At 39.6% G+C, this 19,772-nt stretch overlaps 1 protein-coding gene across 1 annotated transcript in view; it reads right to left on the reverse strand.

Annotated features, from left to right (window-relative positions):
• Positions 1–19,772, reverse strand: part of DISC1 (DISC1 scaffold protein) — a 187,661-nt gene that overhangs the window by 88,948 nt on the left and 78,941 nt on the right. The window contains 1 exon segment of the mRNA XM_063124382.1: positions 19,347–19,535. Within this exon segment, the coding sequence (XP_062980452.1) occupies positions 19,347–19,535 (189 nt within the window).

Here is a 19,772-nt window from a genome sequence, read left to right on the forward strand (position 1 = left end):
ACAAAATAAGGTACTGGAGAACCATGCATACTGCCCTGAACTCCTTGGATCAAGTGCAGGATGATAATAAGAACATAAGAAGAGCCCTGCTGGATCAGGCCAAGGGTCCATCTAGTCCAGCCCTCTGTTCACACAGTGGCCAACCAGCCATTGCCCAGGGATGAACAAGCAGGACATGGTGCAACAGCATCCTCCCACCCATGGTCCCCAGCAACTGGTGCACACAGGCTTACTGCTTTGGATACTGGAGATAGCACATAATCATCAAGGCTAGTAGCATGACAATGATGTTGTTGCTGTTGGTTATGATGATTAATGAATGGTATACAAATTCTCCCCTCAATAATTTGCCTCTCCTTCACCCAACACATTCCTTTCATTTTTTTAAAAAAAAGAAACATACATAACGAAGTCATATGTGACAAGTGAAAATACAGTAACATTCTACCTTGGGGGCTCATCTATAGCCCGAGCCTGCAACAAAGCTCCTATTTTAATTTTCTTAAACCAATATTTGAGTCCTTCTCCTTCTCTCTCTAAGGGTGCAGGGCTCCTATACCTTTAACAGTTGTGCAGAGGGCAGAATTTTGCACCCTTGTCAGGCAGGGGTGGGGAAAAACCACACCTGCTAATAGTTGACACACAACTATTAAAAGGTACCTGAACCCTGTCTTCCTTTGCAGCTAATAATCTTCTCCCCTCTCTCTTTCCCTCTTTATCTAAAAAATTAAACAAATCAACAAAAATAAAATGGCAGTGGGTTCCCTGACACAATCTCGCCTTACACTGTGCTATGACCTACCTGTGGGTTTCAATCCACCAGTCAAAGACCCAAACAGTTGTGTATTCCTATGGATCCAGTCAAAAATCACTAAGGTCAGAGCAGCACGATGATGGATCAGATTTCTAAACTAATGAAGCCTTCTCCCCATCACCTTCTCAGATTTTCTATACTGCAGCAGTTTCCAACATGCCGCTCAATATAATATCCTGATTTTAAATTGGTCATTTCCCCTCCTGAAATTGTGCAACTGCCGTAGATGCAACTGCAGATGGACGGCATATGAATTTAAAGATTCAAATAGAACACCCTCTATTATCATTCTTAATTCTTATCTATTATTAAGAAGATGACGTATTACAGCAAGGTGGGTATTAAGGCAGAACCAACACCAAAATAGACTATAATTTGAAACAAAAGATCATTGTTCTGAAAATATGCCTTCAAAAGAGAGAAACAGTCTTATGATATCAGAGAGGAATGTAATTGTGAAGATGTGTCTGTTATTTCTTTCCCCTCCCCCAGCCACCTTGTATTTTTTTCAGGAATCAAAGCTAGCTATGTGAACTTAATAAATGAGCATCTACTTTGAAGTTTCATATGATAAACCCATCACTAATCCCCAAATCATTTTTAGTTTGCATTTACAGTGCTACAACAGTGCCCCCTGGTGCACCTCTGGAGGCAATGACAGTTCTCTCTCCTACTCTGAAAAGCTATTATTGCTTTAATTACAGATTCATTACTACCTTCCAGCAAGGTCAGGCAGAGTATTTCTAGAGACCATAAAGGTTATGATGAGATGAAGGCTCTACAGTTCAAAACTGTCTAAAAACTCTAAAGAAAATGCAAATTTCAACATTTTAGCTCTGGTGAAGAAAGAACCTAATGTGTGTATAATTTCATATTATGCTGTACTGAGAACAAACCTGTGAATGCCCCCACAGCAATAATTTTTAAAAAGCACTCAGAACTTCATTGATCATTATCATGCTGCATTTAAGAAATTGCTACCAGAATGTTTATGCATCTGGGCAAAATATTCGCAAAAAGGCAGAAATGCACAGGCATGTAGAACAACATCACATTTCAAACTTGTTCTGATTTGCCTAAAGGTCATTGCGAGTGAAGGAGGTGAGACAATAAAGAGATGACACAATTGTACGGATTGAAAATCGGGCCTCGTTTATTCACTTCGATCTGCAAAGGGCTGCTACTCTACTGTAATCGGGCGAAACATTCTTTGCTGCTAGATGTCGATTATAGAATCAGCACCCCTCAGGATTTCTCCATTTGGGGAAAGGGGGGACATCCCCTTTCACATCCCGCCGGGCAGTGAATCACCAGGTGTGCAAGGGGAGACGGCCCCACAGGCAGTGGGAGGCCCTCAGCATCACTTGTCACTGCCAACAATGCTTCAGAATGATCACCATCCCTATCCAGACAAACATGGCCCATTTCTACACCTGCCTTTTTTCCAAGGAGCATCCCAGGATCATCCCTACGCATGCAAATGACATACAGGGGATCCCGGGAGCAGGCAGGGACGATCCCTCCATTTGTCTGGGATAACCCTTAGGTGTAGAAAGGGACATAGCCTGCCCGAGCCAGCAACAAGAGGACAACAAGTGCTTCAAAGGAGCTAGGAGGACGGCTGTGCAAGCTACTATCGCCTGGTAAGCCCCTACTCCTGGGGCTTTCAGGAGCGTCCCCTTATTCCCCCTCCACACCTGAAATGCCCCCCCCCATTAGGCAAGCCGATCACAGAGCAGAGCAATATTTTTTATCATTGTCATCATCTGTAAGTGCCTTTGTTAAAAATATATATTCCCATCGTCATAAAACTCCAGGATGTGCAAACATAGTAACACACAAGTACCCGTAGCCACACATGGGCTCCAGTATATATAACAAAGTGCAACACATGCATAGGCTCTATCTGTTCCGTTTTATTAGAAAATGAAAGGGGGGCATGAACATAAGGTGATGTTATGCAGAGCTCCCTGGGAGCATACCCAGTTAATAAATCATCAAAGCACACAAAAGAAAAGAAGATGCAAAATAGTGAAGCCTCAGAAATCCAACTTCCAGCCACTAACATAAGCCATGCTGGTTCGCATGATCACAGCAAGGGAAATAAGCCATGGTGGTTTATTTTCCCCACCGTGCATGTCGGCCATATGCTGGCCCAATTTCCCTAACTGCCTTTCTCTGGTACAGCTTGCTGTGCCATCTGACATAACTTATTTGTGTGGACAGCAACCTTCAAATAACCCAACAACAAGTCCATAGGTTATTTGAAGGTTGCTGCCCCTTCAAATAAGCTATGCCATTCGAGTTTGGACAGCATGAAAAGTTGCACCAGTGAAGGTAATGAGGGAAATTTGCCAGCATGCATTTGGGGGGAGGTTAACCCACAATTGTGTGAACCAGATCCCTAAGTTGTATGCTATTTAGTCTAAGAATGATATGGCTTATAACTAGCACACATGTTGCTTTAAAATACATCTTTCCAAAAGATATAGTAAAATAATCAACTTACACAATGCAAAAGAAGTAAAAGAATGCTAAAACTTTGGTATTACTGATATTTTCAGTAGCGAAGTAGCATTATTTCAGCATTAAAATCAATCCCATCTGGAGCAGTGAATTTTGACTAGCAAAGAGTTGGATCACATTTTCCTCAGTAAAATTTCACCTTGGCAAAATTATTCATGGACAGGCACCATATCTCTAAAATGTTATTTTTGCCTACTTTATTTATATAAGTCCTTTAACAACTACTACTGAAGCAACCCCAGTTGAATACTTCACAGAATGGGACAGAAAATTGGATTTCTTCTAACAACATATATATATTTCTTATGAAACTGAAACCAATTTCCTGAAATATTTCATAAGAATACAAGTTCCTTCTAACAACAACTGTGCTTTTATGAAAATTCTATATAAAAAATTAGCTTATCATTATATCATCATCGTCAGTTGAATGTCTATATTATCTTTCTTCATATAGCACCCAAGGCAACTAGAACTACAATTATAATAAAAAGGCAATAAAACGATTTTTAAAAGTTAATGGCAATAAAATATAAAAGCAGATAAAACTAATCCAAGACACCAACAGAGCCCAAATTAAAACATATTGAGACAAGCCATTATTTAAAAAATCAAGTCAGCCTGAGAAGTTAATGTCCTGTCTAAATAAAACAGTCTGCCTGACAGCAGAATGACACCAGACATGGGTCTAAGAAGGCCTTTCTAGTAGGGCTGGGCACACCCTACCCGAACCACTTTGGAACCCAATCCGGACATTCCAGATCGGGCCTGAACCGGTTTGGGTCAATCCAAACCTCCCCCAATCCACTCCGGAATCGGATCCGGAGGTCCGGATCAATATTCGGCCCCCATTTTGCCCCCCCTTCCCCATTTACTTGCCTCTGCGGCAGACGGCGGAGGCAGGTAAGTAGGGAAGAAGGGACAAAATGGGGGCCAAATAAGCCCTCCTCCCCCTTTACCTGACTGCAGCGCCAGCAGACGCAGAGCCAGGTAAGTGGGGGGTGGGGGTGGGGGAGGGCTGCACAGACTGCGGCGCCGGCGCCAGGTAAGCCCCCCTCCCCCCCACTTACCTGGCTCCGTTGTGGTTTGGGCGGCGGCTTCAACTGCAGTCCAGGCCATGGCTATGAGCAGGAGAGGAGGGGAAGTTTTTCATTATAGACCATGTGGTTGCCCCTCTCCAGCTGTGTAATGCTGCCCCATTACAATTGCACAAGAAAAGCAGGAAGCAAAGCCCTGGTAAGGAAACACAATTTCCTCTTAAACTAAAGAAGCCAGAGAGAGAGAGAGAGAGATGGAGGGTGGCAGGTGGAGGGAGAGATTTGCACACACTCTTGAAAAAAACTACACTAGGATGTTTAACTGCAAGTTGTAGGCTTACTGGAGGGTTGTTTCGCCCTCCAACAAGCTATTCAGACAACATGACAAGCTGTGCCTGGGCGGTGATTATGGAAATCATGCTTGACACATGCATGCTTTCATAAGTCACAGAGGCTTATTTTGATCATGCCAACTGGCCCGTTCTGTATATAAAGAAGTCAGTAACATAATGCATCCAAATGGCCTTCGGCTACAATCTAGCACTCAAATACACATGAAGTAATTCCACTGACTTCAAAGGGATCAATGCATGACTGGATGAAAAACTGTAGCTCCATAATGCAATTCATAGAAAGCTGAGCTTCCACTCAAAACATTAAAAGGACAAGTCTGCCAGCACTGCAATAGATATAAGTAAATCATGATTTTGAATCATGATTATGTTACCAAGGATTCAGAAGCAGCAATATCCTGAAAAGAGAAAGTTGGCAGGACAAAGATGGATATGTATATATGGAGGAGCAATATAAATGGAGGCCATCATGGTCCAGTCATCCACACAGCTGAGATCCATGCTTTCAGTTCAGCACGTGTTAGTTGAACTAGTAATACAAGAAGTCGGCCCAAGTCAATATCTCAAAAAACGAACGAACGAATGAAAGAAAGAAATCCAGGTACCCTTTATCAAATGCTGGTAGCACAGATCCTGCAAATAATTTTTTTAAAAAAAATCTTGAAATAACAGGAGATTTGATAATAGCTGGTGTTGCCTTTCTGCTGTGTGTACAGTCTACAAAAACATAAAAATTGGTGATTTTGTTAGCTATATGGTAGAACACAAGGGCAAACACTGGACATGGCGAATTGTCAAATGGAACTCTCTTTTACCATTTCAGACAGCAGATATTTTTACACACTCCAAGCATGCAAACTATCCCTCTCTTTACTATGGTTACAGGCCAATGTCAACAAGAGAAGGTATCTTCTATGGATAATGTTAACCTTATTCACTTTAGCAAGCCCTGCCCTATGTTTACCATTAAGCAAGCCCTGCCCTTAAAGATTTGACTGAGTAACATATAAAGTACTAAGCCAGTCTGTTGGATAAGATGGTGGAGGTGCAGGTTTTAAGAATGTAAATGTTCCCAGGAAATGTGGCAAACTCCTGTGATTCTAGTCCATTTGGAGATAGCGATAAAGACCACCTCGTAAGCCTCCAGGCATCTCTGGTTTAATGCATTCCACTGAGTTCAACCATTTGGAGGTGGACCCTAAGGACCGCAACCACAATGTAAGCAACCATTTGGAATTGATCCCTAAGGACCATTGTGTAAGCAACTATTTCCATTTGCACATGGTCCCTACAAACAACAAACCATTTCCTATGGCCAATCAGAAGGAACCAATGCATTGCAATGGCCCTTTTTAGTACAGCCTATTTAATATGCATATCAAAGTGAATGTTAGAGCTGTGCTGATTGTACACTGCTGAAAAATCTTTGGATGAAAAGAGGAGTTGGAGGACAACATGTTCTACAATACCCCCCTCATTCATCTGATCAGAATCCCAATTGACAGCTGCTTCAGTTATCTTTTTTTTTCCCCTCTTCATTAAATTGGTCATCTTTTTCCTTGAGACCAGTGACATTATCATTTAGGTTTGGCTATGTGATGATGTCACCAGGAAGAAGAATGATTTGAATAAAGAATTGGTACTGAAGCAGCAGCCAATCTCTTTGGAGCACTACCACTGCTGCCTGAACACCTGGTACTGGAGTGGGTAACACTGCTCAAAGAGGGGTAGATAGAGGAGCATGAGACATGCCTGCGCTGCTACATAGCAAACACTTTCACCCCTTTCTTGTCTTCCCAAATCACTGAAAAGGATGGCATTCCTCATACGAGAAGAAAATGTTTATGAAAGAAAACCATCCCTATGTTGTGTTAGTATATTCATACAATCAACAGCAACATGAGGCCAGAATTCTTTGGATCTGTGGAATTATAATTCCATGCCTTTCTACTTTAAAAAATCAAGCTCATATATAAGGCAGCATATGATCAAGACAAAACAGCATAGTTGGTGAGATGTCCCACCAGGCAAGGGTATTTAGAGTGCCAACATTTAAATGCCAACCATAACAATCATTTCTATGATGACAACCCATAACAGAAAAGTACTCTGAAATTAGTTGTGTATTAAACCATAATTCAGAAAAATACTTCACTAGCAGGTTCACATGTACTTATATTATGGCTACTAGATGAATTGCCATGGTGACTGGAATTGAGATGTCCAGATTCAAATCACCCTCAACTCATTGAAGGGCAAAAGTCTGTAGAGGGAGATCTTGCTGTATGTACTTAGGCTCCCCAGGCGATTTTGAAACATGTTCATGCAGGTTTCTAAATTGTGTGGGGAGTCTCTACACAGAGAGCAGGCACACTGCTGCAGACTCTGGCCCACCAATGCATGGAGGGCAACAGGTCTGAGGAATGTGCCAGGGCCAGTGATTGCATCTCCATTCTTCCCTTCACACTATAGCTGTTGCATAAAGGCAAAATACCTGATTGGGGCTTATAGAAAACTAGGAACCTATTCACTGAACCCTCAATCTGTTGAAACTCTTACGTCCACCTATAAAGCGGAAAGTATGTGTGTGTCACGTATGTCCCAAAATGTTTACCCACTTCCACATATGGTACTGCCTTAATGCTGTTCACCCAGATTATGCCTACAATTCCCAGCATGCCTTGGGTGGAACTCCCAGCATGCCTTGGGTAGGAGGCCAGATTTACTGGCCTTTGGAGGACCTTTTAAGTCCTGTGACTATGTCTGAGCATCTTTCTGATCTTCTCTTCTGCAGCTCCCAGACTGTGGAATGGCCTCCCGGAGGAGAGTCATCAACTTAACAGTCTTTTAGCATTTAAGAAAGCTATAAAGACTGATCTCTTCTGGCAGGCCTATCCAGTGGAATTTTAGGATGCTTAGGATGTTTTTTAGGATGTTTTAACAATACTATGTTTTTAATCAGTATTTTATGTATTTTATACTTACTGTTGTTCCCCGCTTAGAGCAAAATGGTGAGGCGGGTAAGAAATATTATTATTATTATTATTATTATTATTATTATTATTATTATTATTATTAAAACCCTCTATTTAAGACAGCTTGGGGAGCAAGATTAATCCAGAAGGCAGGGCAAAAGTACCTGCCTTTCTTAAGATACTTACAACTCTGCTAACTTTTTGCTGAATATGTAGCTCAGCCATAAGGCTGTAATCCTGGAATATTATATGTACACAGAAGCCTCATTGCCATCTATCAAACAGGAATGAACAGTGGTTGTTCAAATAATCAACCCTGCACAGAATTGGCTATTTGTGTTGGTTATTTTGGCCGAATAACCAACCTTGGTGTGAAAAAGTCCTGAAAGACAACACTTTTACTCACCATTGACTATTTAACCATTGGTTATTGCATTGTCTGTTTAGCAGCATAGTGTCCTGGGGGACTGAAATAGGATTTGTCTTAATTGCTATCTGATAATTTTAGCTTTCTTGAGACTTTACTGCAGCTTTTGATTCTTTGGTTTTGATGTTTTATTGCTGATACTTTATTTTTATGCTATGTTCAACTGCTGTTAGCTGTTTTGTGCACCTCCATTTGTGGAGGGTGAAAGCAGGAAATAAACCTTAATATAAATAAACAAATGCAGTGGTGAAGCATGGCAATTCTAGATCCTGGACTTAATGGTTACAGTTTGCCCTGTTTAGAGACTAGACATCAATGTATATTACTTCAGTTGTGAAGCACACCAACAACATTTCTATATTCAGATAAGTTAGAACACCAACAAAAAACTGTTGGCCACCCTGATTTTTTTTAAGGCATATTCTGTGCATGTGCAGTTTTGCATTTTAAATTCACCTAAATCATAACACCATCATGACTGCAGTAATGAACTGGGATTTGCTTCTGCTGCAATGATGCTAAACTCATTTACTTGGGAATAAGCTCTATTCTGTTGTAGAAACGAATGCTGTATTTTTAACTTAAAAACTTAAACCATGTACATGCCCAGCCAATGAACCTGGTTTCTCAATATTGCCACATGTGACATACTGCTGACATGACGGTCATCCTTCTCCAGCAAAGGAGTGTGTGTGTATGTGTGTGTGTGCGCGCTCACTTGTGTGCACACGTGCATATGCGTCTGCCAAGTGACTATAACACTGATTAAGTTTCCTCTAGTCCACAAACCTTTTGGACCAAAGGATGCACGCTTAGTCTCTGAAGGTGCCACAAGATTCTTTTTGTGTGTGTCTACTGCAACAGAGTAACATCCCTCTAAAACATTGAAAGGAACAAGGATTAAGTGAAAAATCCAAACAGTTTTGCATTCTGTACTGGAATGATTGTGAACTGGATTGCACCTGAAGTGCACAGTTACACTTGCGTGCATCAATTTGAGTGGAGCTTGTGCAGAAGAACTGCTTGCTTGTGCGCAATGAGATATGTACATTTAACTATGCGTTTATGCTAGTTGGTTCCTGCATCATTAAATCACGAGTTGATGCCATACTTATCCTAAAGGAAGTAAAACACATAAAAAAAAAATAACACAGGTGATTTTCTACAATGCATACACAAATTAGAGGGCAAACATTTTTGCAAAACCACATCTCTGTGCTACTTCTGCAACCTTTTATACACAGCAGCTGGCAACAAGAGAAAAAACTCATTAACATGTTAATGATGTGTCCCATTTAAAATTCCAGCCCTGATTATTATGTGATTAAATCTCTACCTTTGACTTCTGCTTCCTTCCATCTGAGAAACTGTAAGGCATCAACAACAGAAAAGAAGAAAGCCTGGTCACGTATACACACACACCTATTCGCAACCATTTTAATTCGAGAGGCATCTCCCTCTGTTAAAACAAACATTGCGTTGGAATATCTTCTGGACACCTCAAATGAATCTGTTCTTTTAACAGATTTATTCCTGTTCAGTGACACTCTCAGGCCTTGGTTTGCTCCCAATCATCAAAGTGCAGTGGAGCCTAAAGGCCTCCCTACAGCCTGAATCTGCCCAGATCATACCCCACCATCTCACCTTACCCTCATTTACAGTGAGGACTAACAGGGCCTCCTTGAGGCTTTGGATATTGCCATATATTTGCATCAGTATCCAGGGTCACTGGAGACCACAGAAACTGTAGCGCCTATGATTCCTGGCGTCCCCAGAGACTGCAGTGAGTGTGCATGGAGGAATCATATGATGCTGGGTATCATGAGAAATGGGATCTCATTTTTGTCCTGCCATAAAACCCCAGAGTACATGGGATTATACAATTTCATTATTATAACTCTGTTCAGATACAGCCCTATAGATCAGGCTTAGCAAGTGACTGGCTGAAGATTTTGCCATTGACCTTCACACAGCTGAGTAGGGATTTTAATCCAGGCGTTACGGATCTGGGAAGGGGGATGACTTCCCCTACTGGTTGATCCCCATTTTACAAGGATTCCCCCAAATTAGAATTACTGACAGGCTGCCACCAGTCAGGTTGAACCTATTGGCACACCTTAGGGTTTCTCTACACCAGGGTTTTATCCTGTGATCAAGACAGGTAGAAATGGGTCCACAATACTAAAATATAGAATATAAGCAATGGCAATACAAAAAAAAAAGCCAGAAAGCCATTCACTTCTGGGATTCTTATGCCCTTATGCAAGAACTATTTTCAGTTGCAAGTGTTCCTGCTTCTACAGTTAACCCTAAAACATGATTAGGTTTAAAAGAAACCTAGATACTTCTAAAACTTTAATAAGCAAGTATGGGAATTGTTTACTCCCTTTTGGGTCATGAGGTTCCAGGTGTTTTAGAAAAGCCCATCTTCTTGGTTAATTGTTTCTGTTTTACTGGAGAACACATCAGCTAGCATATGATTTGGTACCCCTGACTCTGTGAGCTTCATGGCAGAATGGGGACTAGAACTCAGATCTCCTGAATCCCAGTCCAAGACTGTCTAACTACACTGGCTCTCCACTGGAGTTGAATCGTGGGATTCAGAGCTTATGTAGAGTTTCTTAGAGGAAGTTCGATCTGAGAGAGATCGTCAAGGTCTCTGATTAGAAGTTATTTCGAAGATGATGGAGTGGGGGAGCAACCTCTCACCTTTATGGGAATCGGAATTCAGTCAAAGCTGGCCCCTTAACAGAAACTGACTATTCTTTTGTCCGGTAGTGTGATTTCAGTATCTAACCAGCAAATCAGAAAATTACTTACTCGCTAGACTTCATAATGGCGCCACACTTGAATTGCAAAAAAGCTAAGCAGTTTTAAATAGACAAACCTTTGTGCAGAAGAGCTTAAGTTTTGTGTATCAGAGAAAAAATGTAAGATCTAGTGTATTCAGGCATCACAGCATGGTGCCAACTTACTAGACGCTCTAGGAGGCACTGTTGAGCTGCATCAGAAGTAGAGGTCTGCCTGTCACTCCAGTTCCCCCCAGTCTAAGCCCAGCATTCTGTCCACTACCTAACTATGGTTCTACATACCTCACATATATTGAAAGGTGAAAACTATTTCATCTTTTCAAAATAACAGTTTCATGTTATTACCTAGCTTTTTTCTTTAGAAAAATAGAAGTGATACCTTGCTTTTTTCTGATCAGGCTATGGAAGGACTTTGTTAAAATAAAATGGAAAGAATTCCTTTGAAAAATCCCTCTTTGCAGCAATTAAAACGCATTAAATAATACATTTTATATGCTCTTTGTTCCCTGTCACCTATGGAAAGTTTTTATTATACTAGTAGTTTTGGAACTGTATTTTTTGTGCTTCTGCTTCATAAAATAATTAGCCAGCCAGTCAGCCCCATTTAAGATTCATTAAAAAGAATGGAGATCCTTTAAAAGTGTTTGAACCCCAAGTTCCAAATCTGAGGACTGATTCAACACAACTATTTTCCCCTCCAAAATATAGCCTTGTTGGGTAGTTGCTTCATGGTAGAGGTGCATGCATGTGGCATATGATCTCATGCATGGATTCATCACATGAATGATTTTAAGCCCTGATTGGGACATGCAAGAAAGGCAGACAGATACAAAATGAACCTATTTGCAACACACAGTTTTATATGTATGTCTACCATGAAATAACTGCCAAAAACGAGTATAGTAAGCAAGCCCAAACTTGTATTTGTTGATAAGTAGGTTATTACACTTGCATTCTCTGTAGTCTTCTTGAATAATTTTATGTTTCACATAAAATGGTTATGTGAAACACCCACTTCGAGTCCAGTGATCTAAACATAGCCAGTTGTCACTTCTTGCTAATTCTTGTGGCTGGCTAAAGTCTTAGAGCTATTCGATTCCTGTTCTTCTTAGACTAATTATGATAACTCCAATGATATAACTTGGACATGAATTTTTTTAAAAGAAAACCTCTACTCCTTGCGCAATATTTGTCATACTAATATTTATTGTCAAGCTCCTGTCCTGTTCTCAGTGTTTCTGCTTATAATTATTCAAGAAGATTGCAGAGAATGCAAGTATAATAACCTACTTATCAACAAATACAAGATTGGGCTTGCTTACTAGACTCGTACATAACATGAAAGAGATTGCGAAGCTATACCTTTCCCACTGTAAAGGCAGTTGTACTATTTCTCTAATAATAGGCACCTGGTTGGCCATGGTGGGAAGAGAAGGCTGGACTAGATAGGCCTTTGATCTAATCCAACACAGCTTTTCTTACATTCTTAATTAACTATTCCTGTGTATAAGGAAGACATACCTGTCTTGTTAAGACTAATTAAAGATATTCTCTGTTGTTCAAACTGTTAATCAATTTTACTCATTAAAGCCAATATGATGATCCTGTCAACAGTTTGGGTAGCAAGACTACAAAGAATTATTTCTTCTATTATCCATCCAGATCAGGTGTTCATTACCAGTAGAAAGGGCTCTGATACCTTCCTAAGGAAGTACCTAAAATGTATCAGTGATTGAACACACAGAGGGCCTGTTCTTGGTTCATTTACCTGATGAGAGAATGCATCAGGTAAATGTCTGGAGTTTTCTATAAAGTGTTTTAGCAACATTTATTTTTCAATTGATTGGATTAAGTTTAAATAAAAGCATCCCACTTCTAGGGTTTGTATAAATGGGACCTTTTCAGACTTTCTTTTAGAGAGAGATACCGTGCAGACTTTACTTCTTTCACCTCTGGCATTTGATCTTGTAAGTGGAACCTTTAGCTTGCATGATTAGATTGCAGGGAGACACTGAGAAGAGAACAGTTTGGAGGAAACATGAACCTGAAGTGATCCTGTACACAGACTATGCTCTTGGGGTGGGGGATGCCCTTGAATAATCAGTTCCAAAACCACTTTGTTGATTAAAACAAATTTATTTATTTATTTATTACATTTCTATACCACCCAATAGCCGGAGCTCTCTGGGAACTCTCTCTAGGTTTGGAATCAAGTGGAGCAAAATTCGCACTCTGGGGATGAAAATCTTCTCAACAGCAGGAAGACAGGAAATTTACATAGGTCTTTTCACACATTTGGCTTTTTAATTGCCAAGACCTTCATGAAATAGCTAGACTTAGCGTGCAATCCAATATCTACTTACCCAGGTATCAGCCCCATTGAGCTCAAATAAGCTTACTTCAAGAGTAGACATGGATAGATTGCACTGAAAATGTATGGCACTGCTTAGTTCAAATTTCAGCTCATCCAATGAAGAGAAGTTCTTTAGTCATGAACTCACTGGGAGAAATGAACACTTTAAAACAGCATTCCAGATGTGTTGGACTACAACTTCTACCATCCCTAGTCAGCCATGTGAGCTGGGGAATGCTGGGAATTGTAGTCCAACACATCTGAAGGATGATAGGTTAGAGGAGGCAGCCTTAAAAGCAGAGTTGAACTGGATCAGTCTAGCATTCTATTCCCACAGTGGCCAACCAGATGCACATAGAGACTGAAAGCCCACAAGCAGGATATGAGTGCAATAGCACCATTGTACCCATGTCCCCAAGAAGGAGTATTGAGGCACAATGACTTGCATTAAATAGATGGACAGTCTTACTTCCATTACATTTAAATTTCTAAAATACCTCTAACCCTGTCAAATACAAGTTAGGAAAGCTAAGCAATAAAAACAACAACACACTTCTCTGTTCTGATTCTTTATACACATGATAATCTCACATTATGTAAACATGCAGAGATCCAAATTGGCCACAGGCAAATCTTTTAGAAGAATTTGATAGAGGGTGTATTCAGATGCTATCACATCTAATTGGCCCTCATAATAAGCTATATTCTTTGATGAGTTTTACAGATTTTATCTCTCTAAATATGTTGAAAGGCAACACATCCGACTGTGTCACAATTTATTAATGAAATCTGGTTTAAGACACTCAAGGGTGTCCAAAAATTCTGGATCATTTTAATGATCCTGAAGTGTACTATGTATACACTGCTTAAATGGTTTGAAACCAGAGCTAGATCATTTAACAATCCAATGCATCTAGAAGCTGTGCAAAATATTGCATATCCACACCTGAAAATAGCACTTAAAAGGTGCAATCCTATTTATGTTTAGACTTTTTTGAAAAAAAAGGTTATAACTCCCAGCATGCCCCAACAAGCGTGTCTGGATGGGGCATGCTGGGAGCTGTAGGCCTTTTTTCTGTCTGAATATGGATAGGATTGCATCCTAAGTCAGTTACACCTGCCTCAGTAAATTTACAATTCCAGCTTTTGTTGATTTAGCTATTCATAAATCTATCAAAGCAGATAAAATTGGCTTAAGAGCTGTTTTTCAGAGAAATTGAATCTCATTTGGCAATAATTTCTAGAGCTACACATAAATTGAGATATCTGAATGTTGTTAAGTTCATCAATTACATGTAAGGCACATCCCTTTTTTCTATGCTGTTTATTAAAAATGGAGGAAAGGAGAATCATGATAATAAGAGTTGGGTATACTGGAATCATAACTGCATTGTTGTTCTTTTGTCTATGTTTTAATATTTATATTACTTATTCATGCATTTAATTAAATTTACAGATGCAAGTAACAACCACAAGACCACTATTGTCATCCCTCCCAATCCACCACTGATTGAGCTGCAGGCCAGCACTAATTTACTGCATTTTGCTCAAACTTCCAAATAAGTATTTCCATTTTCATAACATGACGTTTAACTTTAATTTGGTAGAATTACTAAGTTTGTTGCACCCATCAAATGCTTAATATAATGATATTAAACAAATACTTTTATATAAGTTACTGTTAATTTGAAAATTGTGTTGATTTAATAGGATCAAATTTTATTTAATTTCTGGCCTTTAATAAATGATTCTTCCATTAATAACTTTTCTAACAGTGCAATCCTATCCGTGTTTACTTGGAAATAAGTTCAACTGCATTGGACTTATCCTTTATAAGCTTATAAAGGATTGCAGTGTAAATATATGTCATTACAGAGTACGGCTAATGGCAATCAATATATTGTCCATGTGATTAATCCCTTTCTCTTCTCCCTTCTAGAATGCTTCTAAACAAAGAACACGCCAAGCCAATTTACATTACTTTACATCTGGGGCTTGACTCCCCATTCCTCATGGCTAAGACTTATGTTACATAGCTACAGACAGAAATCATCTGGAGGACTCACGATCAGGTCATATCCAGCACTGATTGATCAGACTTAATTTCCCTCTCTGAGAGTTGTCCAACTCTGTTGAAACACCACTTATTGGTGAAAACTTCCTTTGTCTTTGAGCAGCTGCAAAGCGTCAAGACTAAGCCATGCTGCTGAGTCCTAGGTGGGCGGCATCCTTCTCCCAAACTGCTTTGGTGAGTTAAGTATGTTTTAGTTAGCTAATTCTAGGGGCATGTCTACACCAGCCATTAAATCGCAGCTGGTCTCGTGTGGGTCCTTATGATGCACAGGGAATCCCAGTGACAAGCGGGGACAGCAATGGGCTTTCTGCGGGATATCAGGAACCGTGGAAAACCCAATGTTTCCTGTGGTCCCGGGAGCATCCTGCAGATCACGATTGGTGTGGCTGCCACTCCCGCCTCTTCCTTTCCTCCCTGCAAGTAGCAGGGCTCTGAAAACGGGCACAAGGAGGCTCCATGCCTATGGTGGGGGGGAGCAGGTTCGGGTTTTTGTTTTTTAAAAAACTTACTGTTTCAGTGGAGCACGATTGCGCTCCATCTCCATTAAAGGGGGGGGAATGGTGGCCACGACGTCCCTCTTTCCTTCCAGGACTTAGCGTGGCCATCAAGACTCTGGGGGAGGATCGCAGAAGCAGGTAAATTTGTGATCCTCCCCACTCCCTCCCTCTACAACCTAAGGTGTACACAAGCCCTAGGTTTTGTTTTGTTTTAAAAGTAATTGACTATTTCTGAACTTCTCTCTGCTGGGTTCTTGAAAAAATCTACTCCATTGGAAACTAATTGATTTTAGTTCTTTTGCATAGCCTGAACCTTGGCCACTTGGCCAACATACTAACCTGGTTTATTGGTAGTTTCAAGGAAGCTCTGGAAAAGGAGCATAACCTTCTCCATAGGTATAAAAGCCAGGATTCTCTCATGTCCAGGATATAAGAGTTATTAACTATATGACTGGTGGCATTCTACTTCTCAGATACAACAGGGGATGCCTTGCAGCCTGTTCTAACTTGGAGTGTTAAAGATGGAGTCTCCCATTTGTCATAGTCTCAAAGCCAAAAATTACTCATAACCTGCTTGAAATAAATGTCAGCAAATGGAGGTATTAGAATAAAGAATATTCCAATAATCTAATTTAATATATGCTTAAGACTGTGAAATAGGAAGAACCTGGCTCAAAACTCATGATGCAGCCTGAAGCAAGTAACGTTTTTTTCAGTTGACCTAAAAAGAATTTTTATAAATGGGGATAACAATGCTGGTCTACAATACGCAGTTGTAAGGATTATGGATCATAGAAGTGAAGCATTTTGAACATTTTAAAAACACTCTTTAAATGTCAAGTACTATTACCTATCAATGTGCAGTCACCTATGAAGTTCCCTTACCATCCTGCCCATTCACTGAGGTCGTCGGAGAACATGCTCCTGGTGGTTACATGTGGACCTGTGGCCCGACTGAAATCCACCAGGAGAAGAGCTTTTAGTGTAGTGGCCCCTTCTCTGTGGAACTCCCTGCCCCTGGAGGTCAGGCAAGCACCAACACTAGGCTGCTTCCAGCACCTCCTGAAAACAACTCTGTTTTGAGAAGCCTTCCTCAACTGACTAGCCACTATTTTTCTGGTTCACTTGTTTTTAAATTGAACAATTTTAATTTGCTTTTTTAATCTTCTTTCTTTTACTGTTGATGGAATCTGTGTTCGATAATTGAGCAGTATATAAATATTGTTTATAATACTAGTAATACTAATAATAACAACAACCCATCACAATTACATATCCATATGATATAGTGGTCAATTAACAAAATTAAACTCCTAAACAACAACTATTCCTTCCAACTAAATCCTTATGAATATTTTTCTTTTAAAAATAAAATACATTTTATGGCATGTGTTTGTTTACAGCAAAACTTTTAATATGGAAAAAAACAATGAAGTTAACAAAACTACAATATAGTAAATACTTTTATTTTTAAGAATACTTAAATGGCACCATAGGTTTGTTTTCAACTGAATTTGTTACACCCATCATATGCTTAATGTAATCAGACCTAAACAAATTACCATAGCCTAAAGAAAGACATGCTGTAGATGACAGAGAAAGCAAAGGGACAGTGGGGGAGGAAATCACACATTTTAATTATTTATACTGCTTGGAGCAATTTGTGCTCCACTGGGTTTTATTATACAGCAGGGTATACTTTCTGCAGGCATTCTTTGAGAATCAAAAGAAATTGAAGGTTCATCCTTATACAAATACTCAAAATGGTAACAGATACAGATGTGTGTTCTATAATTTGTTTAAACCCCAACCAACAAGCAATGTTGAGACTTCAATAAAAGCAAACTGTGAATATAATCCAAACTGGCATGTATGCGGTTACCCAAAATTTGCCAAGTTTTCTCCTCTCAGAAGGCGAATCCCCAAAGCAACTTTATAAATTCCCGAGTTTTTTTTTTAAAAAAAGTTTGTGAATGTGGAACTAATTGTTATATTCTGAAAGATTGCTTTTAAAATAGTAATTATATTTTTCTTTGGTTTTACATTTTTTGTATGTTTGTTTACAAAAACAGGAAGCACTTAACTTCAAGCATTAAAACGGCAACTGTGTGTCCCTGTACACACCTGTTATTTATTTTTATCAATCAGAAAAAGAGGAGGAGGTATCTGACTTTACATATACAAAAGTAAAAAAGTCATTTCACAACTTTTTAATAGTCAACAAAACTGTCTAATACTTTAAACAACTAGAAAACATCTCAACAAACTTCATAGAGAACCATTCTTTCCCAATGTGATCTGCATGAGAAAAAAAATCTAAAACCTGAGAAGGAATTTTAGATTTCCAAGCCACTTCAAGACTTGAAGCTACCTGACAGCATGAAAGAGACCTATTGGCCATGTTTTGTCTAGATGGAGAATCCCACATATCAAGACTGTTAGACACATGGTATAAATAAGGCCAGGTTAAAAGTCCAACAGATATATGAAATGCTCAGCTGGTTGCTTGGATCTTGGCCATTTAACAAGCCATAATACTTCAGAAGGAGGAAATGTGTCATAACAGCAAAACTTTTCTCACTCACTAATTTTTAAAACATCAGCTAGTATTAGGCCAGTGCAACAGACAGGCTCTTGGCTATCAACGCCTTAAAAAGTAGCGCTTTACTCTTTGATTCCAGCTCCCACTCCTCCGTGAATAGTTCAGTTGTGCTCACTTCCAGCTACCTTGGCCTCATTGCTTGCCCCTCAGTGACAGCTCTAGCTACCTCACAGATGAAGCCTTCTGAACCACTATGTCCGCACAATGAAAGGAAAAACACAGAGGAGATTTTCTGCTTCATACCTTGCCCTCTACGTATCATTAAAGATTAAAAACATATCCTCAACTGTGTTGACATTTTAAAGACAGTTCTGTTCACTAAACTGACTAAATCTGCCTTAATCTTTCATGTAAATAAAGATTTATTGCTTTCAAAACATTACGCATGCTGTGGATTACATCCTTACACAACATGCTTAGAGAACAAACCCCCAACAATGCTAGTGGTTTCTTGTCGGGCTTGTTATTATTGTGGGCATCTTCTTCTTTCTATGGATTAAAGGATGTGTGATCATATGTAGAGTGCTGTTATATTATGCAAGAGCTCTGAATGTGCAGGACGTTCTCAGTGTCAGGCAGCAGGCTTCACCACAGGTGGCTATGTGAAAATGAGCCAAAGGAGATCAAGCATGCTACATCATCAACATATACAAAGCCAGGAAGAAATGCCACTCAGGAGTGATAAAGACTAAGGCTGACAGCAGATTCAACATAGTATACATCAAAGGTTCTGCCAGAATTGCCCATCAAAGAACTTTTTTTTTAATGTCGTATAAATTAGATGGCTGTCCATCAAATCGAAATACTGTATGGCACACAGCACAGAAAATGCCAGGCTTCTGTCGTCACCCCAACAGCTGGCAAACTGCTCTACTTACCGAAGGCAGATTCCCCTTGCTCCATTTCTTCCTTCAGTCTCTTGTGACCTTCTTTCATTCTCTCTAAGTTTTGGACATTTTGGGCACTCAGGGATGACCATTCGCTGAGAAGTCCCTCCAGTCGTTCTCTTTCAGCTGTTAATGATTTAATTTCTTCTACAAGGTCTTTAGCAGTACAGAAATTACCTCCTGTAGTTTTGTTAGAGGAACATCATACAGAGAGGAAGACAGAAAAGGAACAAAACATTGAAATCTCAAAGTAGATTAGTACTAAAAATTAAATACCTAATCATTTGTACAGGAAACAAAACGTAAGCAATGAAAATTAAGGAAAATCTATCTCCACTGACTTCCATTATTTGAAACCTATAGAATGATTATTACTAATTTTCTTTCTTTTCTTTCTTTCTTTTCTTTTCTTTTTAT

The sequence above is a fragment of the Elgaria multicarinata genome, chromosome 4 (genome assembly GCF_023053635.1).
Source record: "Elgaria multicarinata webbii isolate HBS135686 ecotype San Diego chromosome 4, rElgMul1.1.pri, whole genome shotgun sequence".
Classification (NCBI taxonomy): Eukaryota; Metazoa; Chordata; class Lepidosauria; order Squamata; family Anguidae; genus Elgaria; species Elgaria multicarinata.